Below are 23,999 nucleotides of genomic sequence, written 5' to 3' on the forward strand. Positions count from 1 at the left end.
AACAAGGGGATGATGGGGAAAAGGCTAAAGGAGTAATGATGTCATTTTAGGAAAGAGGCTTCTCTAGTCTAGGTTCTCCTGGAACTTAAAGCAATCCTCCTGCCTCACCCTCCCAAGTACTAGAATTAAAGGCATGAGCCACCATGTCTGGCTTACTGCACAGTGCCAACATTGCTAGGTGAGTAACATATTGGCATGTAAATGTCCTTGTTGTAGAAATTTTTAATCCCAATCCAGGGTTTGTACCTACCTTTGAGCATTTAGTTCCCTGATTAAAAAAAACACACACACACACAAACAACCTTTATATTTACAATAAGCCTTAATCAGCACAAGAGCTGGAAGATATCTACCCTCTATGCTATTAGAATCTACTTTCCTATTGATAACCCTGACTTATTATTTACTATCTTTCATCTGGGCCACTCTTAACTCCAATTGGCCACCCCTCAGGGCCATGTTTTCTTGACTCCTAACCCATGGCATCTTTCTCTTCCTCTTCCTCTCTTCTCTCCCTCATTGTTCTCCGCCAAGCCCTCAGCCTTGGAACCCTAACCCCCCCCCCATGTCTTTTCTGCCCAGGTATTGAATGTTGGCATCTTTATTCACCAATCAGAAATAACTTGGTGGTGGGGGTTGGTGAGGTGGCTCAGCGGTTAAGAGCACTGACTGTTCTTCTGAAGGTCCTGAGTTCAAATCCCAGCAACCACACAGTGGCTCACAACCATCTGTAATGAGATCTGATGTCCTCTTCTGGTGTGTCTGAAGTCAGCTACAGTGTACTTATGTATAGTAATAAGTAAATCTTTAGGATGGAATGAGATACAGTGTACTCAATACATAAAATAAATAAATAAATCTTAAAAAAAAAAGAAAGAACTTGGGGGGCAAAGTCACATAGTGTTACTTGCGGGGGGGGGAGGGAGGGGGACTCAGTTGGTAGAGTGTCCTGGGTTCTCACCCCAGTACTGCATAAACTGGGCATGGTAGTGCAAGCCTGTGGTACCAGCACTCAGGAGTGTGGGGCAGGAGGTGCAGAACCAGGGTGTAAGCTAAGCAGGGAGAGTAAGGCCAAGCTGACCAGAGGAGGAGGTGGAGCAGATTCTCTGTGGATGTGGGAACACCTGGAAGAAGCAGGCCCACCCAGTCTCCTCCCTCCTCTGCAGAGCCCAGGCTGTCCCAGCCTCCACCCTCCTCTGCAGAGCCCAGGCTGTCCCAGCCTCCAGCCTCCTCTGCAGAACCCAGGCTGTCCCAGCCTCCAGCCTCCTCTGCAGAACCCAGGCTGTCCCAGCCTCCACCCTCCTCTGCAGAACCCAGGCTGTCCCAGCCTCCAGCCTCCTCTGCAGAACCCAGGCTGTCCCAGCCTCCAGCCTCCTCTGCAGAACCCAGGCTGTCCCAGCCTCCACCCTCCTCTGCAGAACCCAGGCTGTCCCAGCCTCCAGCCTCCTCTGCAGAACCCAGGCTGTCCCAGCCTCCAGCCTCCTCTGCAGAACCCAGGCTGTCCCAGCCTCCACCCTCCTCTGCAGAACCCAGGCTGTCCCAGCTGGGTTTCTAGTCAGTGATTGGCTTAGGTAAGTGTCAGTCTCATGAGGCTGGGGAGAAGGCTCCTTGTGGTTGTCAAAGGCAGCACCCAAACCATCCCAGACTTCAGTTCCGGGATATCTGCTCTGGCCTTTGCGAATATTGCATGCACATTGTGTCTAGACAATACATGCAGGGGAAACAGCTATACACACAACATAAAAAGAAGCCTTTTAAAAATTATTTTTAAAATGGGCTGGAGAGATGACCCATCAGTTAAGATGTTTTTTCAGACTACCTCAGTTCAATTCCCAGTAGCCGCAGCAGGGTGGCTCACAACTGCCTACAACTCAAGCTCCAGGCAAACCCATTACCCCCGGCCTCCATGGGACCTGCGCTCATGAGCTTGTACATGCTCACACATCCACGTGTGCTCATGCATGCACAACTAAAAAACAACAAAACAAAACAAACCAAACAAAACAAAAAACAAAAATTCACACTGGTAGTGGATAAACTCTTGACGTTGCTAGGCTACCAGGAAGGAATTCAGCGTTGGACCCGGGGCTGGCTGGGGCCTGAGCTGAGACCTGCCTTGACTCTGAATTTCATACCTAACCACAAACAAATTCCCCACATCACTTAAACGAGTCCAGATGGGCTTTTCAGATGTTCTTGAAGCAAGGAAGTCTATGGTGACACCCAAGGGTTGAGCCCTGGGGCACAGCCTGTTAATCTGAGCCTCAATTTGTCTGTCTGTACAGTGGAGCTGGCAGGAGGAGGCAGGACTCCTCCTAAAAGTGGAGGAGTCAAAACACCGGCTTTTTTGCCATTCCACAAGTCACACCCTTTCATTTGTTTTTGTTTGTTTGTTTGTTTGTTTGTTTGTTTTTTGTTTTTTTTAAAAGGATGGTGGGGGGGGGAGTGTACATGTGCACGCCCCGCCCCCGCGGTCTCATGAGCGCAGTACCTGCAGAGGCCAGAAGAGGGCAACAGAATCACTGACATTGCTGTTAACTGGTCCTTGTGAGGCACCCAGTGGGAGTGTTGGGAACTGAACTCTCCAGGGTCTCCTGGAGGAGCAGGAAGCAGTCCTAACCACTCCACCATCTCTCTAGCCTCACATTCCTGCATGACAGTTTGTTTGTTTGTTTTTTAATTTTCCTTTGCGTGTGGCACACACATGCTGGGCTACACGTGTGGATGTCAGAGGAGAGAGAGATGGATTGGGATTCCACCTCTCCTACCATGTGACACCTGGGGGAATGAACTCGGGTCCTTAAGCTTGGCAGCAAATGTCTCATCTCAGTAAGCCAGCCGAGTCTTCTTGTTTGCCCACGTCCTTGCATCTATACATCCCTACACAATTGAACACACTCCCAGTGACCTCCACCCTTCCGTTCCCCCCACAAGATATCTCCTCACTCTGACTCTCCCCACACACTCCCAGCCTCATCCTCAGTCCAGTCTCTCCCCAGGAAACTCTCCCTCCCTCCCTTCCTTCCTCCCTCCATCCCTATTCCCACCAAGGCTTTAGGCAAAAAACCAACCCGTGGAGAGGCTCTCTTCCTGCCTCAGTGTCCCCTTTTGCCTTTCCCACAAAGGACAGACAGACAGCAGAGCCGGGAAGTGATTTTAATGCTCAGGAGTCGAAGTGGAGTTGGGGATGGGGGCGACACCTGTGGAGGGGAAGGTCCAGCAGCAGGGGCCAAGAGCAGCCTATGTCATCCTCTATATCATTTGACACCGGCGGGGACATGTGGGGTCCTTAGAATGACAACTCAAGCCAGCTCGACAGGGACACATGATGTTCAGGCTCCTCTTGGTCTGTGGGAGAGGAAGGGTGTGAATTGAAGGTATCACACTTGTGGAGATTGGGGTAAGAGTATAAATAGTGGTGGGAGATGCCCCAACCCGAGGTTCCATGTCATATGACCATGAATACAGCCTGGGTCATATCCTTTCTTCCTCTGTCCAGTGGGGGATAGCGGCTGCCCTGGTTTCTCGTCTTAGATTTTATTTATTTATTTATTTGTTTATTTATTTTTATGTGTTTGCCTGTGTGTTTGAATATGTCTGCAGGCCCCATTACATTGCCTGGAACTAGAGTTACACATGGTCGTGAGCCACCATGTGGGTGCTGAGAATGGAACCCCTTCCTGGCAAGAACAAGTGCTCTTCACTGATGAGCTAACCCCACCCACCCCACCCCCCTCCGCCCCCGGCCAACCCCCAGGCTGGATTTTCTTGTTAACATAACCTAGACTCATCTGGGAAGAGGGAACCTAGGTTAAGGAATTGCCTCCCTTTGATTGGCCCGTGGCTGTGTCTGTGAGAGATTGTCTTAATGATTGGCATGGCAGGGCCAAGCCCACTGTGGGCGGGGCCATCCCTAGGCAGGTGTACCTGGTATGAAAGGCTAAGCCTGAGCCTAGTAGGAAGCCACAGAGCAGTGCTTCTTCTTGGTCTCTAATTCAGCTCCCGCGCGATGTCCCGTGGTGATGGAGTGTGACCCAGTAACACACTTTCCTTCCTGAGTTGTTATTTTGGTCTTGGTATTTATCACAGCAACAGAAAGCAAGCTAGAACAGTTCTCATCTCCCTGTTCTAGAGAGGGAGATACAATGTACCAAGTGGCCTCTAATACTAATAAAGCGATTCTCCAGGCCACAGTGGGGCCCTGGCTGGTTCCTTTAAGCTCGGGCAGAGGACCAAGCCAGGATATGGAGGCTGGGTCCATCCTTCCTAGGAGTCTTTGGGTCCAGGGCCCTGGAGTAGGAAGAAAACCTTTTGTGCCTTTGCATCTCCCAGTTGATCTCAGTTGACCTGCTTGAATGAGCCCTGTGAACTTTCCCCAGTCACTTTGTGAGGGAGACACATTAGTCCCAATGACTAAGGTCAGAGCAGGTCCTAAAGGCAGAAGCTGGGGGCAGCCAGGATGTAAGCCTGGATCCTAGGAAGCTGAGGTCCTAGCTAGCCCTGCAGCCCTCCCAGGTAACCAGGTCACAGGCACTAGGTCAAGGTAGGTGTATCTCCCGTCCTTCTCACCTCAGAGAGGTTAAGGAAAAGATTCTCATCTGGTGTGCAACAAGCACCTACTATGTACAGTCACTGGGGGGGGGGCACAGGGAATGTGACTCAATGAGTCTTTGCAAGTTCCCCTTCCTTGGGGCAGCCCAGGATGTAAAAATACCACATAGAAGAGAGATTGCAGGATGAATAGTAGTTGGTCGTGGGGGCAGGGCACCAGAAGAGGCAGGTGGGGGTGGGGGTGAGGGCTGGGAAGTGGGGGAGCAGAGGCGTCTGTCTCTTTTTTATAACCTCCCCCACTCTTTCCCTGCTTGTGGGTGTCTCACCTGTGGCAAGCACCCCATGCCTATGCGGGACTTGGGGGTGCAGAAGGCTCCGCTTCTCTCCAGGTCTATGAGGCAGCAGTCGCTGGAGCACTGGGTATGGTGCACACACTTGTCTCCGTTGGCCTGGAGAAATAGCCCCTTGGTTACTAGCTCTTGTCTACAGAAGGATGACAGAGGTCCTGGCATTGCCCAAGAACCTCAGGGTCCAGGAGGGAAAGCCATGAGATTGTCACCTCAGACCCCCACCCAGGGTATCCCTCCTAGAAGCTGGACTTGACTGAGAAAAAAAGAAAGAAAGAGAGAAAGAAAGAAAGAAAGAAAGAAAGAAAGAAAGAAAGAAAGAAAGAAAGAAAGGAAGGAAGAAAGAAAGAAAGGAAGAAAGAAAGAGGAGGCTGGTGAGATGGTTCGGCGGTTAAGCGCACTGACTGCTCTTTCAAAGGTCCCGAGTTCAAATCCCAGCAACCACGTGGTGGCTCACAACCATCTGTAATGAGATCTGACACCCTCTTATGGAGTGTCTGAAGTCAGCTACAGTGTACTTAAGAAATAATAAATAGGGGCTGGTGAGATGGCTCAGTGGGTAAGAGCACCCGACTGCTCTTCCGAAGGTCCTGAGTTCAAATCCCAGCAACCACATGGTGGCTCACAACCATCCGTAACGAGATCTGGCGCCCTCTTCTGGAGTGTCTGAAGACAGCTACAGTGTACTTACATATAATAAATAAATAAACCTTTAAAAAAAAAAAAAGAAATAATAAATAGGGCTGGTGAGATGGCTCAGCAGGTAAGAGCACCCGACTGCTCTTCCAAAGGTCCTTAGTTCAAATCCCAGCAACCACATGGTGGCTCACAACCATCCTGAACAAGATCTGACTCCCTCTTCTGGTGTGTCTGAAGACAGCTACAGTGTACTTACATGTAATAAATAAATAAATCTTTAAAAAAAAAAAGAAATAATAAATAAATCTTGGGGGGAAAAAAACCCTAACTTTAAAAACAAAAAAGAGTGGCCGGGCGTGGTGGCACATGCCTTTAATCCCAGCACTCAGGAGGCAGAGGCAGGCGGATTTCTGAGTTCGAGGCCAGCCTGGTCTACAAAGTGAGTTCCAGGACAGCCAGGGCTATACAGAGAAACCCTGTCTCGAAAAACCAACCAAAAACAAAACAAAAAAAAAAACAAAAAAAACAAAAAAGAGCAGGAGCTGGGCATCCTGCCCCCTCACCAGCATGGATTCCATAGTTAATGGGCATGAAGAGAGGGGGCAATATGGCTCAGCCAGCAAAGGAGCTTCCTATGTAAGCTGGACGACCTGAGTTCACTTTCCCCCCTTCCTGGGGCTGAGTAAAGATGGGAGGGAAAAACAGACTCCACTGAGATAGATGCCCCTGGCCTCACATGCACAGACATAGGAGGGGGGAGGGAGAGAAGGAGGGAGGGGGGAAGGAACCTTAAGAATTTAAAAAAAAATGGAAGGGAGAAAGGGGAGAGGAAGACCCTTGCATCTAGAAGGGTCCCTAGGTCTTGGAGGAGAGCATGGGAACCCCAGAATCAGCAGGTAGAGAGGGCTTGGGATAGTGGGGGAGGGGTGGTGAGCCCAGGGCTGAGAAAGCAGAGAGGAGGGCTGGGCCAGGGGCAACCATCTCCAGTCTAGGAAAGGCAAAATGAAACCTGCCCAGGACTGTGAAGTACATCTACAATACCCACTACCCCCACCTCCATCCCTACCCCACTTCAGACAGGGTGTGCATCCGACAGCCCTCAGTCCCCACCTTTCTGTCCCAGGGCAAGTCAAGGGCAATGCTCACCTTTTTGGGAGCTGAGTTTTCACTGCGTTTGTGTGACAGGGTCCCAGCAAGCAAAGCTAGGACGGTGACCAAGGCCTGAGTGAAGGCCATGATGGCCTGGGTGGCCGCAAGCTCCCTGAACCCGGCTGGGGATAAGTCCCTGTCGCTGTGGGAGTGGGAGCCAGCCAGCGTGGGCCCGATGGTCACAGACTGTCCTGCTCAGTGCATGTGGGACAAGGACGGCTGATTCCCAGGCTAGGCTTTGGCAGCCTCTGGATGGGCTGGAGGGAGGAAAGGCTCTGGACCAACCGGGCATTTGTGCTGTGGAACCCGCGAGCCTTATAGTGGCTACTTTGAAACACAGATTTCAAACTGTAAAGGAAAAGGTATTTTCTTTACTCATCTTGAGTAGCGAGTTTGAAGAGGGTGGGGTGTGTGGTGCAGAGCTGCCAAGCTCACTAAGGGACCAGGGCCAGGGCCCTTAGAGGGAAAGAGATCCGTAGCACGTTCCTACCCAAAGTGCCTAGGGTGGCAAAGAATCCCTGAGGCAGACGAGGGAGACATTTGGAGACAATGGAGACCTGACTGGGGTTTCCGGGCAGGGGCAGATGGGATGAAGGTGAGGCAGGAGGGTGAGGGGGTGAGCTCAGGGTTGCGGGGTGAGCCCTAGTGGAATGCAGAGCAGAGAATCAGGGTGGTTATTAGCGGAAGCTGACTGGGACCCGGAGCCCAGCTGCAGTGGCTTCTCTGAGAAAAGCTATTTACTACGGGGCTAGTATTGGGACCAGAGACTCTAGCCTGCGACCCTAAATACAGGACGAGGCTGGTTGTCCTAATATGTGAGGACAGCAGACTTGAAGGACAGTTGGAGCCACCCGCACCGTCCCTATACACATTCCTGTGGCGGGGCAGGGCTGGAATATGCAGTGTGCTCTCATCCCTCCTGCTGGCCCGGCTGGCCCACAGGTCTCAGAGGAAGCTACCTGAGCTGAAACAGCTGGTCTCCAGACCTGGCTGACCTTTAACCCCTGTAGTCACCCCTGGACAGAGGTTGACAATCCTACCGAGTAGCCAGGTATGTTGTCCCATAGCCTGACCCCTAAAGCAGGGTGCTGTTTCTAGAAAGATGGTCTACGGCAGGGGAATTCCTCAGCAGGGCCAGAGAGAGTTCTGTGCAACCTCTGTGTTCAGGTGAGATACACGCACACAGCCTCACGGAAGCCAGGAGCTAGTGTTCTACTAAAACTATTCATATGAGGGCTAGATGCCTGTGTTCTCTGACCTCAAGCCTCGTCCTTACCTCCCTCTACCCCCATGAGTCTGACCACATTGCTACCCAACCCCTTAGCCAGTGAAGGCTCCTTCCTTCATTACCAAGAGGTAAGAGTAAGAAGGAATTCAAGCCAGACTAGCATTAAACCTCATTTGTTATCATTGTTTATTCTAAGATCAAAGTCTCCTATATTCCCGGCTGGTCTTGAACTCCGTAGACTGTGATAATGATCACTGGGTAAAGTCGTTTACTACCAAGCCTCAAGACCCGAGTTCAATCCCCAGGACCCCACATAGTAAAAGGAGAACATCAACTCTTGCAAATTGTCCTCTGACCTCCAGAGGAGGGGCATGGTAGAAACACACACACACACACACACACACACACCACACACACACACACCACACACACACACACCACACACACACACACACACCACACACACACACACACCCCACACACATACACACACACACACACACACCACACACACACACACACACACACACACACACACACACACACACATACACACTTACTCCTGCATCTGCCTTATGAGTGCTAGGGTTACAGGCACACACTTCCATACCCAGTTTGATGCTTGACACCTTGCCTCATTTCTGTGATGCTAAGGGATGAACCCAGCTCGTTGTGCCTCCAAATCTAATGTTTTGCATGTAAAATTCCAAAGAAACGGTTCTGCGTCCACAGACATGTCAAGCCAGGATGGCAGAGACACAGACACACCTGTCCTGAGGTGTCTCTCCTCCACGCAAGACTCTGTGGAAAGAGATCGATTCTCAGCATATAGCCTCAGCTGGCCTGGAATTTGGTATGTAGAGGTGGCTGGCTTCATACTCACAGAGCTCCACTTGCTTCTGTTGTCTGAGTGCTGGGAATAAAGAGGTGGCGAGGTTTGTTTATTTGTTTGTTTGTTTGTTCTGAGATAGGGTTCTACTTTGTAGCCCAGGCTGGCCTAGAACTCTTTATGTAGTCCAGGTTGGCTTCAAATTCATGGCAATCCTCCTGCCTCAGCCTCCCAAGTATTTCGATTACAGGGGTGAGCCACCACACCCAGCTCTGCGGGATTTTTATTTTATTCTCTTTGGTCTTTAATAAATGCTAATGGTGAGCCATCACTGGTTTCTACTGCCCCCTGGTGGAACACCCACTCTTCTACCACTGCATAGGGTTCTCCTGGTTTGTCCAACCACCTTGTCTTAGCCAGTTATCTGTCTCCACCAGCCAACTGTGTGACTTCCCTGGATTCTTAACTCCCTGCTGCTCAGGTGGCCTTGAGGGCCCAATGGACCAGCCATACATGTCCAGCCTGAGAATTCATTATGAAGGAGTTGTATAGCAGCCAATGGCTGAATTCACCCAGAGTCCTCAAAGTTGGTACCCACCCCACCCCCGCTCCTAAATGACCTGACCTTTGAGAACCAGTGACAGAGACAGAGCTGACTGTAGAGAAGGTACAGATGTCCCGACTTCTAGAAAGTCCTTCTGCCATTCCTTAAACCTATTCAGTCAGTGTATGCAAGACTGAGCCATACCTACAGAACAGTTGGGGTCCGTGGTCCTCTGAGCAGAACAGCCGCCTTCTTCATGGGATCAGGTGTACCTGCTTGCAAGAGGACAATACATTAGGCCTATTGACTGTTCCCTCACAGGAACACGGAGAACCACTGGGCCAGCTGAGATTCCAGCCACCTTCCTCTGCCCCTCTTGGTTTTTGTATACAATTTCACATGGCCTGGGGCCTGGGGTTGGGGGTCAGAGTATATTGGCTGGGACTGGAACTAAGCTGGCCTCCTTTTAGGCTCTGAAGAAACAATTCTTCATGCTGAGAGACATTCTAGTAGGGCTGCTTTGGTGTTCAGTCATGATCCTGTTAGCACTCTAGCACATTCAGACTGTTCACGTGACTTTCTGGGCAGCTGGTGTGCTCGCTCTCTCTCTCTCTCTCTCTCTCTCTCTCTCTCTCTCCTGAGACTTCTCTGAGAGCATAATTGGCCAGTGAACCCCAAGACCCCCCCACTGTGTTTCTTCAGTTCTGTGGTCACTAGCACACTCTGTCTCTGGGGTTCTGTTATTACTGCTTCTTGGGTCTTTGAGTGCTTTGCCTGCTTGTATGTCTGTGCACCATATGTGTGCCTTGTGCCCTTCCAAGGTCAGAGATGTTGTTGGCTCTCTAGAACCAGAGTCAGTGTGAGCAGCCCCGTGGATGCTGAGAATTGAACTCAGGTCCTCTGAAAGAGCAGCAGTGCCCTTACCCACTGAGCCATCTCTCCAGCCCTGTTATTTTGTTGTTTTGTTTGTTTATTGTTGATGATGTTACTGATGCTTTGGGGTTTGGGGTTTTCCCCCCACATCTGAGATTTTATTATGGATCAGTACCACAGACACTTCAATTCTTAATACATGTACCCAAACTCCAGAGTCACATAATGTTCCTTCGGAACAGTTACGCCAGCGATGGTCCTGCCGCAAGCTTGCCAAGTTTCCCACAAGACCTTGCAGAACAGTCAGACACTCAGGGTCTTCCCCTCTGCTGAGTGAATCACAGTTTTACGGCACACACGACGCACACTCAAGTTTTCCATCTTTCGAGGCTCATTATTATGACTTTTAGGAAAATGGGCTGCTTTGACCAGAGCCGTCACCGTCCTGACAGGGCGAGGACCAGTAAGAGGTTGTATAGGAAACAGAAGACAGGATGTAATTTAAAATATCCCAGAAATGGGTTGGAAAGATGGCTCAGCCACTAGAGGCTAGGTTCACAACCAAAACTATGAGTTCCCGTTCTCAGCACTCATGGCTGTCTCTCCAGCTACAAAAAAAAAAAAAAAAAAAAAAAAAAACCAAAAAAACCCCAAACAAACCTGAAAAATGAAAAGAAAAAAACAACAAAAAAAAACCCCAACCCAAACCCAATCCAGACCCCCACACACATCTGAGATGCCGGTGTGCAGCTGAGCATACTTCGTGCTCCATGGTGCAGGATGCTAATATTCCCTCTGTGGGATGTGTCTCTGACTCCAGAGACAGAGCCTCCTTGTTTCAGTGTGCCACTGTCCCCTGGATGTACGAAAAGCTAAGCAACCAACAAACGATTTCACCTTTTTTTTTTTTTTCTGAGACAGGGTCTCACTGTGTAGCACTCAAAAATCCACCTACCTCTGCCTTTCAAGTGCTGGGATTAAAGATGTGCGCCACCACCGCCTGGCCTTCACCTATTTTTTTTTTTTGGTTTTATGAGACAGGGTTTCTCTGTATAGCCCTGGCTGTCCTGGAACTCACTTTGTAGACCAGGCTGGCCTCGAACTCAGAAATCCACCTGCCTCTGCCTCCCAAGTGCTGGGTTTAAAGGCGTGTGCCACCACACTCGGCTCACCTATTTTTTTTTAATTTTAGATTTTTATTATTTGATGGGTGTGAGTGTTTTGCCTGCATGTATGTCTCTGCATCATATGTGGGGCTGTTACCCTGGTGATGAACTTCCGTGTGGGTGCCAGGAATTTAACCTGGGTTCTTTGCAACAAGGGGTGTTCTTAACCACTGAGCCAACTCTCCACTCCACGATTTCACCCCTTAAGAAATCAGTTATGGGCTGGAGAGATGGCTCAGTGGGTAAGGGCACTGACTACTCTTCTAGAGGTCCTGAGTTCAATTCCCAGCAATGACATGGTGGCTCACAACCATCTGTAAGGGAAATCTGATGCCTTCTCTGGTGTGTCTGAAGACAGGCACAGTGCACTCACATATATATATTTGAGACAGGGTTTCTCTGTGTGGCCCTGGCTGTCCTGGAACTCACTCTGTAGACCAGGCTGGCCTCGAACTCAGAAATTCACCTGCCTCTGCCTCTTAAGTGCTGGGATTAAAGGTTTGTGCCATCACTGTCCAGCTAATGAATATTTTTTTTTAAAAAAGACTGAAATCCTCAAGAGAAAACTTATTTTGAAATAACTAAAATATAATACTTTCTTTAATGATGACATTGATTAAATGTGCACACACCAGTCACAGCATACACGTGGAGGTCAGAGGACAACTTGAAGGAGCCAGTTCTCTCCTGCCATGGATTGCTGAGGATTGAGCTCAGATCCTAAGGCTTGGCAGCAAGCACCTTTACCCACTCAGCCCTCTCGCAGGCTCCAGACAGGCCTTCTCCTATGTTCCAGTTTAGAATCTGTGAGGAGCGGGTGTGGCAGAAGTCCCAAGATGGCGCCCGGGACTGCAGCCAAGTCTTATGACTTGCACCTGACTTCCTCATACACCTGAAAAATAAGCCATGTCCACTGGGTGAACTGCGCAGGTGCACCATGATGCAAGATCGGACCATATGACGAGTGATGATTCTGGCCAATGGACTGCTGTTAAGTGGACAGGGCTGATGGGGCGTGGTTGAGAGGATATATAAGGGATTGCGATTGGGGACGGGTTGGTTGTTGTTTTTTCCTGGAGAGATTGATTTCTGGAGAGAGATTCATGCATGATGTTGAAAGGTTCCTGAATAAACTGCTTTGAGAAGAACATAGTGTTGTCGCTCTTTTCTGCTGGTCGGAATAGGAAGCGACAAGAATCCATGGTATTCAGACTTGTTTAGGGTCTAGCAGACTTGCTCTGGGGAAGTGAAATGCTTTGACTCGATGACGAGCATCCTGCAGAGAGAGCGGGCCCTCTTGGAAAAGTACCCTCCAGCCCTGGGCAAAGCTGGACCAACCAAGCTTGATGGAGCCAGGTGAGCAACCAAGACACTCCAAGTTCTGGAAATAACAAGTGATTGTTGGCTTTTGTTCTTGTGTTTCCCAGAGGCTGTCACCCCAGAGAAGTGACAATCTTTGTCTTCTCTGAGAGGATCTCACAATACAGCTTCTCTAAGGCTGTCATAATGCCAACGGGCTCCTAAGTGCTGTGTTGCTATTCATTTTACAGACAAGGAGACCGAAGCTCAGACAAGGTTCGTGCCTCACCCCAGGTCACACAGCTAGCAAGTAGCAGGGATAGGATTCGAACCCAGCAGTCTTGACTCCAGCCTTTGCCCTCTTTGTCTGTCTGTCTGCTCTCTGTCCCCTGTTCTTACCAGATAGTTTCAGCTCCTATGCAGGCTCGTTTCTGATGTAAATTTTGACAGGATAGTAACAGAGCCACGGTCCCTTACTCTGTTTAACACTCCAGAATCATGCTGGACTCCTTCTTGGCCAGGACTTGAATTGGTACATGTGGAGTGAATAAGAAACTGACCTGGGTTAGCAAGATGGTCCAGCAGGGCTTGCTGCGAAGCCTGATGACCTCAGTTCAATCCTGGGATCCACGTAACAGAAGGAGAGAACTAATTCTACTCCATTCTCCACGCGCGCGCACACACACACACACACACACACACACACACACACACACATCAGCCTACCTCTGCTTCCTGAATGCTGAAAGCCATGAACCACCATGCCTGTCTTAAGCCCATCATTTTGAAGTTTCTAAATCCAGGATGAGGCTCTCGCCACTGCAACTGATTTAGCATCCAGTGAGGCCAGAGGTGGATGGTGGCATGTCCCACAAGGGACTCATGTGCCCAGGGGCACAACACCAAACAGGAGATCAGAAAGAGGCTAGGCTCCCACACAGGCACCCCCCTCAAGGGCCCACACCATTCCCAATAGGAGGAACTGGGGAAGATTTTTAAAAAAAAAATATTTATTTTATGTATATGAGTACACTGTCACTGTCTTCAGACACACCAGAAGAGGGCATCGGATCCCATTACAGATGGTTGTGAGCCACCATGTGATTGCTGAGAATGGAACTCAGGACCTCTGGAAGAGCAGTCAGTGCTCTTAACTGCTGAGCCATCTCTCCAGCTCTGGGGAAGATTCTTAAGCCACAGACAGAGGACTGAACTGGAAAGATGGCTCAACAATTAATAGCACTTAATGCTCTTGCAGAGGGCAGGGTTTGATTCCCAGCACCTGCATGGAAGTTTGCAACCGTTCCATTAAAACACATAACACTGGGGCTGGAGAGATGGCTCAGCGGTTAAGAGCACTGACTGCTCTTCCAGAGGTCCTGAGTTCAATTCCCAGCACTCACTGGTGGTTCAACCATCTGTAATGGGGTCCAATGCCCTCTTCTGGTGTGTGTCTGAAGACAGCTACAGTGCACTCATATAAATAAAACAAAACACACACACGCACACATCTCCCCCGCCCCCGCCCCCCCCCCCCCAGCACCTCTGTCCTCACAGGAAAGGGTGTCCTCACATTCAGGCTTTAAGGGTGTCTGGGAGATGACTTTCGGGTCAAAGTCCTTGCCAGGCAACCATGAGGACTGGAATTCACATTCCTCACAATCCATGCAAATGCCCAATGGATGATGAGCTACTGGCTGTCCTTCCGGCCATCCCCAGAACGACTTGGCTGGTGAGACTAGCCAGATTAGAGACTAGCCTGGGTTCGACTGAGACACCCCATCTCAGTAAATCAAGTAATAAAGCAGAGGGAGTTGATCCTCCTGTCAAGCTGGGGCCTTCACACGTGAGAGCGCATGTGCACAGACACAAATGTGCACATGTTCCCTCCCCCTCACACACACACACACACACACACACACACAAATTGAAACAAATTTGTAGAGCAGCAACAGAAGGGGCAGTCAGTCTCCCAAACACAGAAGTGGGATGTGTTTGGGTGCTGTTCCACGGCCTAGGGGGAGGCCCTGATGAACAGCACCTCCACCCAGGTCCTGGGAGGCAACGGACAGACGCTTGCTTCCGGAGGCCTCGAGCTTCCCTCCCGTACGCATTTATTGGATCTCCTTAACTTCACTTCCCGGTTTTAAAGCAGGAATGGCTAGGTCGGCAGGAAGAGGGTCGGGATCCCAAGTCCTGGGGACACTGCAAGCTCACTATGACTTTGCAGGCCTGAATCTGAACTTCCTCCTCAGGGTGGATGACCAGGGAGAGCAGTCGGTCTGCCAATCTGGACTCATCCCCAAAGAGGGCTTCGTGCAGGGATTGCTCGTTGTAATGCCATTTGACCGCTCGGTAGTGGGTGGCGTTCCGACCTTCACTCAAGTGTTCCGCAAACACCAGCACCTCGAACAGCAGACTGCCCGGCTGTGAAGACTGGAAGAGGTTCAGGAAGTTGGGACGCACCTATGATGGAGATGGGAGAGAATCAGTGAGACTCTGTCCGTTCTCAAAGTCTCATCTTTGGCTTTTTGCTCTCTCGCGGACCCAGGTTTGCCATTTCCTTTCATGATCGTTTTCCAGAGAGACTGCTTCACGGTCAAGAGAACATAAGTGAGATTAACTTTAAGACAGTGTGTGCTGGGCGTGGTGGCGCACGCCTTTGATCCCAGCACTTGGGAGGCAGAGGCAGGTGGATTTCTGAGTTCGAGGCGAGCCTGGTCTACAAAGTGAGTTCCAGGACAGCCAGAGCTACACAGAGAAACCCTGTCTCAAAAAAAACCAAAAAAAAAAAAAAAAAAAAAAAGACAGTGTGTGAGGCCGGAGAGATGATGGCTTAAGCGGAGGTGACGAGCTCTGTTTTTGCAGCACCCACATGGTGGCTCACACTACCCTCTGTAGCTCCAGTTACAGGGGATCTGGCGCCCTCCGCTGGCCTCCACAGGCATTGCACACAGGCGACGCACAGACACCAGTGCACATTAAAAAAATCATCCCCAAAAAAATCGACCTAGCGATCCTGACACCTGCGTCAGCATCTCATCAGTCCGTCTCCATCTTTCCTCACCTGACAGTTGAGAATGTCATAAAGAAGGTCGTTCTTCTGTGCCAGGTAACTCAGGAGGCGGACAGCTTGTACCTGAAGAAGGAACAGCAGGAGAGGGAATGTGGGTCTGGTCCTCAGCAGGGGTGGCTTGAACCTCTGCTCTTCCCTCTAGGTGCTGCTCCAGGACTAGCTGGGGGCGGGGCGGGGCCAGGACCGGGCCGGGGGCGGGGCCGCGGCCCTGATGGGCAGGCACCTGTGCCAGGATGCAGTCTGACTGTACGATCTCCATCAGGGCGGGCATCACCCGCCGCAGCTGTGGATGCACATAGTCAGGTAGCGGGAGGTTGTTGAGCAATCGGAGACCAGCTACGTGCAGTTCCAAGTCCCAGATGGTGGAAATCAGTTCCAGTACCTTGATACAATGCTCCTGGAGTGGAGAGATGGGTCTGTTCTCATACGGTGACCACCCCCCCCCCACGATTATGCTCATGTCGTTCTTCCCTGACCCCACCCAGAACCCGGGAGATAACCCTCCTGCCCTGAATGGAAGTACCAAAGCACTGGTTAGCTACCCACACCTCATGCCTCGACTAGCTACTTCCACCTCACAGATTTTTATTTTTCCTCAATGGGCTATCTCTGTCTTCCTAAACCTTCTACCCAACCTCCTCTTCTCTAATCCATCCTGTCGGTAAGGTCATTCGGTCCACCTGCTAATTCCACTTTCTTCCTACCTAAGCTTGTTTCCTTGATCCTGGCCACTGGTGCAGCACTTCCTCCAAGCCCCAAGCTGCAGTATTCCCCTATTCTGTTTGTCTGTCTGTCTGTCTCCTTTCCTCCTTCTCTCTCTCCTTCTCCCTCCCTCTCACCCTTTCCCATCCTTCAGAGAATCTTTTTGGTTTAATCTTCAAACCCACCATAAAGGGGCTAAGGAAATGGCTTAGTAGGCAAAGGGCTTGTGGCACAAGCCTGTAGACTGGAGTTTGAGCCCTGGTAGGCTCACAAAGGAGGTGGGAAAAGAGAACCAGTTCCTCCAAGCTGTCTTCTGATCTCCACAACGCACTGTGGGACAAGTGTATACACCACACACACACACACACACACACACACACACACATTTTAAAACATCTAGTCATCTAGTAAAAGGGCTGGTGAGAGCTCACTAAAGCCTGAGAAGCTGAATTCAGTCCCTAAGGCCCAGATGGTAGGAGAGAACTGACCTCTGCAGGTTGTCCTAACCTTCAGGACTGTGCCATGCCATGGAAATGCCCATAAAATGCGTGCGTGCTGGGCTGGAGAGATGGCTCAGTGGTTAAGAGCACTGACTGCTCTTCCAGAGGTCCTGAGTTCAATTCCCAGCACCCACATGGTGACTCACAACCATCTGTAATGGGATCCGATGCCCTCTTCTGGTGTGCCTGAAGACAGCTACAGTGTATTCATATACATAAATTTTAAAAAAACCCTATGTGCATGCACACACATATTTGCAACATTTTTATAATAGTTATAGATGTTTTATTTGTATACTTATAAATTCAAAGGAAGCTTGCTCTTCCACATATACATCTTATCCAATCATAGTTCAATACCACAATTAGAGAGATGGTATTGTGAGTGCCCAGATCTGCATCTTATTTTATTTTTTGTAATGACCACTGCCTTCCATGTTACTTCATCACATCAGAACTGTCATCAGGGATCTCTCTTGCGGGATTCCTTACAGTCATTGCTACCTGCCCCTCCCCCCAGTCCTGATCTGTTTTCCAGCTGTCTTGAGAATGTCTTAGAGATGAGATTAAACTTCATGTAGCCTCTTGAGATGGGCTACTTGTTGTCCAATACAATGCCAGAGATCTAACCAAGTCACGTGGAGCAGCATGTCACTCCTTTGAATGGGAACAGTCTAACCACTCACCTAACTGACTTTCGGTAGCTTTTAGTCTGAGCCAATTTGGCATAAGGCTGCTATGAGTAATTGTGCACAGTTTCTAGGCAGCTGTAAGTTTATATTCCTCTGGGGTAAAAGCCCAGAAGTATAACTACCAGTCGATAAATGTATATTGGATGTTTGTTTGTTGAGACAGAGTTTCTCTGGATAGCCTTGGCTGTCCTAGAACTTGCTCTGTAGACTAGGCTGGCCTGGAACTCATAGAGATCTCCCTGCCTCTGCCTCCTGGGTGCTGGGATTAAAGACATGTGTCACCACTACCAGGCCATAATGTGTTAAGAAGTTATTAAGCTAATTTCACCAGAAAGGCTTCCATTTTATATAAGCACTGGCAATGGGGAAGGAACCTAGTTTTGCTACATATTTTTAGCCTTTGGTGTTCTTGACTGAAGTTGTAAGGTTTATGTATTTATGGATATGGGTGAGCTGCCTTCATATAGATACAGTAGAAGAGGGCATCAGATCCCATGGGGCTACAGTTATAAATGGTTGTGAGCCACCATGTAGGTGCTGGGTATCGAACTCAGGCATCTGGGAGAATAGCCAGTGCTCTAACCATTGAGCCATTTCTCAGGCCCCTGTCAATTAATTTTAATTGTTAAAATATTTTATCTTGCCGGGCGGTGGTGGCACATGCCTTTAATCCCAGCACTTGGGAGGCAGAGGCAGGCGGATTTCTGAGTTTGAGGCCAGCCAGGTCTACAGAGTGAGTTCCAGGACAGACAGGGCTACACAGAGAAACCCTGTCTCAAAAACAAACAAACAAACAAACAAACAAAAGATACCACAATACCTCAGTCCAAACTTTTGTTCCAAATCAGTTTTTCCCATGTAAGAAACAATTATTCTAGTTTGCAGTGTGTGTGTGTGTGCGTGTGTGTGTGTGTGTGTGTGTGTGTGTGTGTGTGAGGGAGAGAGAGAGAGAGAGAGAGAGAGAGAGAGAGAGAGAGATTAACACCATGATTGAAAGCAATGTTGGAGAGGAATGGATTTATTTGGCTTAAATCTCCAGGTCACAACTGAATTTAAGGTACAAGCCTGAGAAGAGAGCTATGGAGGAGGGGCTGGAGAAATGGCTTCGTACTCAACAGCACTGGCCGTTCTTGCAAAGGGTTCAGGTTTCAGGTTTGGTTTCTAGTTACGACATGGTGGCTTAGAACCATCCATAACTCCAGTTCCGGGATCTGGCCCCTCTTCTGGTCTCCACAATCAACGGGCAGGACTATAATACCATCCATGCATGTAGGCAAAAGTATTCACACACATAAAAATAAATGTTTGCTCCTCTTTGAAGAGCCGTGGAGAAATGCTGCTTTCTAGTTCGCTCACTGGTTCGTGCTCAGCTAAGTTTCTTACAGAGCCTAGGCCCACATCTAGGGATGGTGTTGCCCACAGCGGGCTGGGCCCCAACCCCAACCATCAGACAGGACAGTCTCTCACAGAGTTGCCCACAGGCCAGTCTGGTAGAGGGAACTCTTCAGTTGAGGTTATGTCAAGTTGGTGATAAAAACTAAACAAGACAGAAATATTAAAATGTGAAATAGTCAAAACATCTACAGTCATGCAATACTACTACTAATAATACTAACATAATACAAGGAGGTTGTGCCCCCTGCTTGTTGCATGTGGAGATGCAAGAAACCAGGGAAGATAGAAATATCCCATAATGGGGGCTGGAGAAATGGCTCAGCGGGTAAGGGCACTTATTGCTCTTCCAGAGGTCCTGAGTTCAATTGCCAGCAACCACATGGTGGCTCACAAACCATCTGTAATAGGATCTGATGCCCTCTTCTGGTGTGTCTGAAGACAGCTACAGTACTCATCATATATATATATAAAATAAATAAATACAATCTTTTTTTTTTTTTTTTTTTTTTTGGTTTTTCGAGACAGGGTTTCTCTGTATAGCCCTGGCTGTCCTGGAACTCACTTTGTAGACCAGGCTGGCCTCGAACTCAGAAATCCGCCTGCCTCTGCCTCCCGAGTGCTGGGATTAAAGGCGTGCGCCACCACGCCCGGCAATAAATACAATCTTTAAAAAAAAATCCCACAATGGACAAACAGTGAGGTAGTCACAAAACAGACCACGGTACGTCATGCACTGTGAGAAGAAGGGAACAAGACAGTCAGGTAAGGTTGAGCTTAGTCATCAATGCTTGCGGAGCAATGGCAGACCACAGAGAAGTACGAGCTGCAAATGGATGTCTATGCATAAGTACACCTTCCCTCCCTACACCGTCGGTGTCGTCCCTGAAACAGCAATAACTAACACACAATATCCCTGAGCACACGGGACTTCAAACACAGCACACTGCGCTTTACCCATCTGTCTGCCTTGCCGTACAAGATGCGCAAGCGCAGGGGTGCCTGCACCTACAGCATCTTATGTGAGGTCATAGCCCTTCCGGAGGGGAGGATGGGATTGAGGAGGACCCCATTATGCCCATGCTGTTTCTCAGTTTGGGGCTGGCCACATTTAGGGAAGGTGGTGGTGGTGGTTGTTGTTGTTTTCCTGCCGTGTGGGAAAAGGTGCTGCATGCACGTGCTCGTGGGTGGGGAGTGGGGCCCGGGTGGGGGACGGTCAGAGGGCAACCTGTGGGAATTGGTTCTCTCCTTCCACCATGTGGGGCCCTGGAAACTGAAATCAGGTTGTGAGGCTTAGAAGCAAACGCCCCGCCCACTTGCCCCCTGAGCCATCTTGCCCCTGGTTTCGTTAGAAGAATTGTTTTTCTTTCTTTTTTTTTTCTTTTCTTTTTTTTTTTTTTTTTTTTTTTTTTGGTTTTTCAAGACAGGGTTTTTCTGTGTAGCCCTGGCTGTCCTGGAACTCACTCTGTAGACCAGGCTGACCTCGAACTCAGAAATCCACCCGCCTCTGCCTCCCGAGTGCTGGGATTAAAGGCGTGCGCCACCACCGCTCGGCAGAATTGTTTTTCTCTCTGCCTCACACATATAAGATAGAAATGTTTTAAGCCGGGCAGAGGTGGCGCACACCTTTGATCCCAGCACTCAGAAGGAAGAGGCATGAGGACCTCTGAATTTCAGGACAGCAGGACAGATAGGACTACACAGATTTCCCCTCCCCCCCAAGCAGGAAAGTGTGGTAACCCCAGTTTCACAACCTGCCTGTCAGAAGTCAAACGACATCTAGCCTTGAAATGACAAGTCTTGTGAGTTACACGGTTAACTCCAATTGTAAGTTACGCACCGGCGTCTAAGAATCTGCTCTTTGGGGCCTGGTGTGGTGGCGCACGCCTTTAATCCCAGCACTCGGGAGGCAGAGGCAGGTGGATTTCTGAGTTCGAGGCCAGCCTGGTCTACAAAGTGAGTTCCAGGACAGCCAGGGCTACACAGAGAAACCCTGTCTCGAAAAACCAAAAAAAAAAAAAAAAAAAAAAAAAAAAAGAAAAAAAAGAATCTGTTCTTTGGGGGTCCAGTGTCATGCAGGCATGTGGAGACTTGAGTGGCCCGGGAGGAAGCTGACCACTGTCTCCTCCTCCGGGTTACAAACTCCGATTCAAGCAAACATCACCATTCAGCTGTCAGATTAAAGGACCCAGACCGGATCTTGCCCAGGCTCACCTGGATTTTGAGCCTGAATTTCCTGATGCCAGAGAAAGCTTTAAGTGCATTCAGAGCTTGGATTTTTACACTGTTGTCCTTCTCATCTAGCATGTCAGCCACCAAGTCGATATCATCCATAGTACAAGAAGAGGCCTACAGTGTGTGAGAAGAGGTGGGAGAGACGGGAGAAGCGGGTGTCTTGGGCTCCACTGTCCCCCAAGTCTCTGAAGCCTTCTTTTCTTTGATGCTACCAACCAGAGGGACAGGTCTGAGGACGCTGCCTGCGCAGTCATGGGGTTACAGGTGAGCTACAAGCCAGGGACCAGGGTGACTGGGAGGGCCCGGCTATGCCCTGCCCCGCCCCGCCCCGCCCCGCCCCGCCCCGCCCCGCCCCGCCCCGCCCCGCCCCACCTCAGCCTCCAGCAAGTACACGCAGCGGGTGATGTTATGAAGGATCATGCTCCTGGTATAGTCATCCTGTTTGCAGTCTAGAGAGTTGAGAAGTCTTCGAATCTCACCCGAGTCCCGCCCGTGGCGCTCTCTCTCGATGGCCAGGCCTAGAAAGCACCCCAGTCCACAGTTAGGGATACGGACTTAGAATTAGGAAAAGCAAGGGGCTGGGAAGTGGGGGAGAGGGAAGGAGGGAGCTGAGGGCAAAGGCTGTGCCTAGCGCTTCACGGACTGCTGCTACACCAACTGTGCACCCCACCAAGAACCTAATCTAATAATGTACCATCTGCCCTGTCAGGCGCTCGTTTGTTCACAATGACAACTTTCCTGGTGTGTAGCGCCGACAAGTAGGGTTCTGCTTTCACCAACAATCTCAAATTACTGACCCTTTTCCTGATGGCACAAAAGTACCCTAGGGAGAGTAGAGAGATGGCTCAGTGGTTAAGGAAACTGACTGTTCTTCCAGAGGTCCTGGGTTCGATTTCTAGCAGCCAGATGGTGACTAACAAACACCTGTTACTTCAGTCTGGGCATCCAATGCTCTCTTCTAGCCTCTGTGGGCACTGCATACGGGTGGTGCACACACACACACACACACGTAGGCAAAACACCCAAACACATCAAATAATAAAGTACCCCATGACCTAGTTGGAAACTCAGGGCAAAAGGTGTCTCAGCTTTTCTTTCCTTCAGTATCTTCAGATCCTAGGCAAGAGCAGGACAGATATAAAGCTCTTGATTTCCATTTCCAGTACATAGAACAGAGAAAGCCAAGCTGATGGTTCCTGGCTGGAGACTTGGCTACTAATAGACTCCAAAACTAGCTTCTATAGCAGAGCCTTGCCTCAGGTGCTAGGAAGGAGGAGGGAAACTGAGGCAGACCAGAGGAAAGAAAGAAGGAAGGAGGAAAGTGGAGCTTGAAAGAGTCACCTTTGCCCTCGCCCCCCTCCCCAGGGGAGGCCTTAGGGAGGTTTCCTGGGGCAGAGCCCTCTCCCCAGGGACTGGACACTTACGGGCAATACAGATCGGCGAGTTGGAGCAGAGTGGTGGATGACATTTTAAGCCAGTCCTGATGGCCTTGTACAGCAGGTATAAGGCCCCGGCGCCTGTAGCCAGGCCCACGAAGCTTTTGATGAGGTCCAGTTGCTCCAGGAACCGGGGAATGGTCTTGCCCATGTCTTCCGTGCTGCCTTGTGGCTAGGTAGGAGCTAGGCCCAAGGCACCTGGAGAGAACATTCCAGAACCAGAACCCTGGCAGGGCCCAGAACCAGGGCACTAGAATCGGCACTAGGCAACAAAGGACACTTAGGAGATGACGGGGTTCAGGAGGCCTCAGAGTGGTCCAGAGGAGGGAAGGTGCTACTTTTGGAGGCTGAGAAGAAGAAGTCAGAGACTCTAGGGGTAGAAGGGAGGGAGGGAGTGGGGCTCAGAGGCACTGCTTGCCTAGCGTGGAAAAGGCTCATCTCTTCGGAGCTTTATGGGTTTTTGTCATCTATTTGTTTATTTTTTTCTTTCTGTTTTTTTTTTAAGATTTATTTATTTATGTATAAAAGTATACTGTAGCTGTCATCAGACACGCCAGAAGAGGGCACCAGATTCCATTACAGATGGCTGTGAGTCACCATGTGGTTTCTGGGATTTGAACTCAGGACCTCTGGAAGAGCAGCCAGCACTCTTAACCGGCTAAGCCATCTCTCTCTCCAGCCCCTTATATTTGTTTGTTTATAAACAATGTCTCACTATGTAACCCTGGCTGGCCTGGATCTGGCTTCTGCCTAACCCTGGCTGGGTTAAAGGTGTGCATCACCACACCTGGTTTTTTACATTGACGTGTGTCAAAGTCACACGCACGTGGATACCCAAGGCGTGCAGAAGGAAGTGTTGGACCCACTAGAACTGGAGTTGCAGCCAGCGGTGAGCTGAGCCATGTGTGTGCCAGGAACCAACGTTGGGTCATCAGGAAGAGCAAGAGCGCCTAGCTGCGTGGTGCCCTCTCTCTACCTCCTCTCTGTAGTTTTTGAAATATCACATAATTCAGGCTCTTACTATATTGTTAAGAATAACCGTGATTGATCTTCCTGTCTCTACCTCCCTAGTGGCTGGCGGGTTACTGGTGTGCACCACCACCGCCCAGCTCCTGTATGGTTGTGGGTCTAAGTGTTGCAGCTCAGAAGGAAAAGGCTTCCCCTACGGAAGTGGACTGCGGCAGGGGAAGATTTCTCCAACAAAAGTGTTACAGCTCTGCTCAGGTAGGGGGAGAGCCCAGAAAAAGCTCTGCTCCCATGAAAATGTTAGAGTTGCTGTTAGAGGTATCCTGGCAATTGGGAGCCAGGGAATACCACAAGGTCACCCTGCATAACCAACAA

General features: G+C 49.8%; 2 protein-coding genes across 2 annotated transcripts; both read right to left on the minus strand.

Annotated features, from left to right (window-relative positions):
• Nucleotides 1-3,252: 3,252 nt before the first annotated feature.
• On the minus strand, nucleotides 3,253-6,773 carry Clpsl2 (colipase like 2). Its single transcript, XM_021150124.2, has 3 exons — nucleotides 6,684-6,773; nucleotides 4,878-5,000; nucleotides 3,253-3,348 (listed from the first exon to the last, which is right to left on the minus strand). The coding sequence occupies exons 1-3, from the start codon at nucleotides 6,771-6,773 to the stop codon at nucleotides 3,253-3,255; spliced, it is 309 nt and encodes a 102-aa protein (XP_021005783.1).
• A 7,844-nt stretch (nucleotides 6,774-14,617) lies between these two features.
• On the minus strand, nucleotides 14,618-22,840 carry Armc12 (armadillo repeat containing 12). The gene is made up of 6 exons (XM_085832852.1): nucleotides 22,647-22,840; nucleotides 21,595-21,740; nucleotides 21,202-21,336; nucleotides 15,925-16,098; nucleotides 15,693-15,764; nucleotides 14,618-15,091 (listed from the first exon to the last, which is right to left on the minus strand). The coding sequence occupies exons 1-6, from the start codon at nucleotides 22,807-22,809 to the stop codon at nucleotides 14,759-14,761; spliced, it is 1,023 nt and encodes a 340-aa protein (XP_085688978.1). The 5' UTR covers nucleotides 22,810-22,840; the 3' UTR covers nucleotides 14,618-14,758.
• Between the last annotated feature and the right edge of the window lie 1,159 nt (nucleotides 22,841-23,999).

This window comes from Mus caroli, unplaced genomic scaffold, assembly GCF_978045245.1.
Source record: "Mus caroli unplaced genomic scaffold, Mus_caroli_1 scaffold_18, whole genome shotgun sequence".
Lineage (NCBI taxonomy): Eukaryota > Metazoa > Chordata > Mammalia > Rodentia > Muridae > Mus > Mus caroli.

Coding starts and splice junctions, on each gene's coding strand:
- Clpsl2 (XM_021150124.2), bottom strand. CDS start 6,773: ATGGCCTTCACTCAGGCCTTGGTCACCGTCCTAGCTTTGCTTGCTGGG. Junction 5,001..6,683: donor AAAACTCAGCTCCCAAAAAG/GTGAGCATTGCC, acceptor CTATTTCTCCAG/GCCAACGGAGACAAGTGTGT. Junction 3,349..4,877: donor GCATGGGGTGCTTGCCACAG/GTGAGACACCCA, acceptor CCTCTCCCACAG/ACCAAGAGGAGCCTGAACAT.
- Armc12 (XM_085832852.1), bottom strand. CDS start 22,809: ATGGGCAAGACCATTCCCCGGTTCCTGGAGCAACTGGACCTCATCAAA. Junction 21,337..21,594: donor TGTACTTGCTGGAGGCTGAG/GTGGGGCGGGGC, acceptor CACACACTGTAG/GCCTCTTCTTGTACTATGGA. Junction 15,765..15,924: donor CAGACTGCATCCTGGCACAG/GTGCCTGCCCAT, acceptor TTCCTTCTTCAG/GTACAAGCTGTCCGCCTCCT.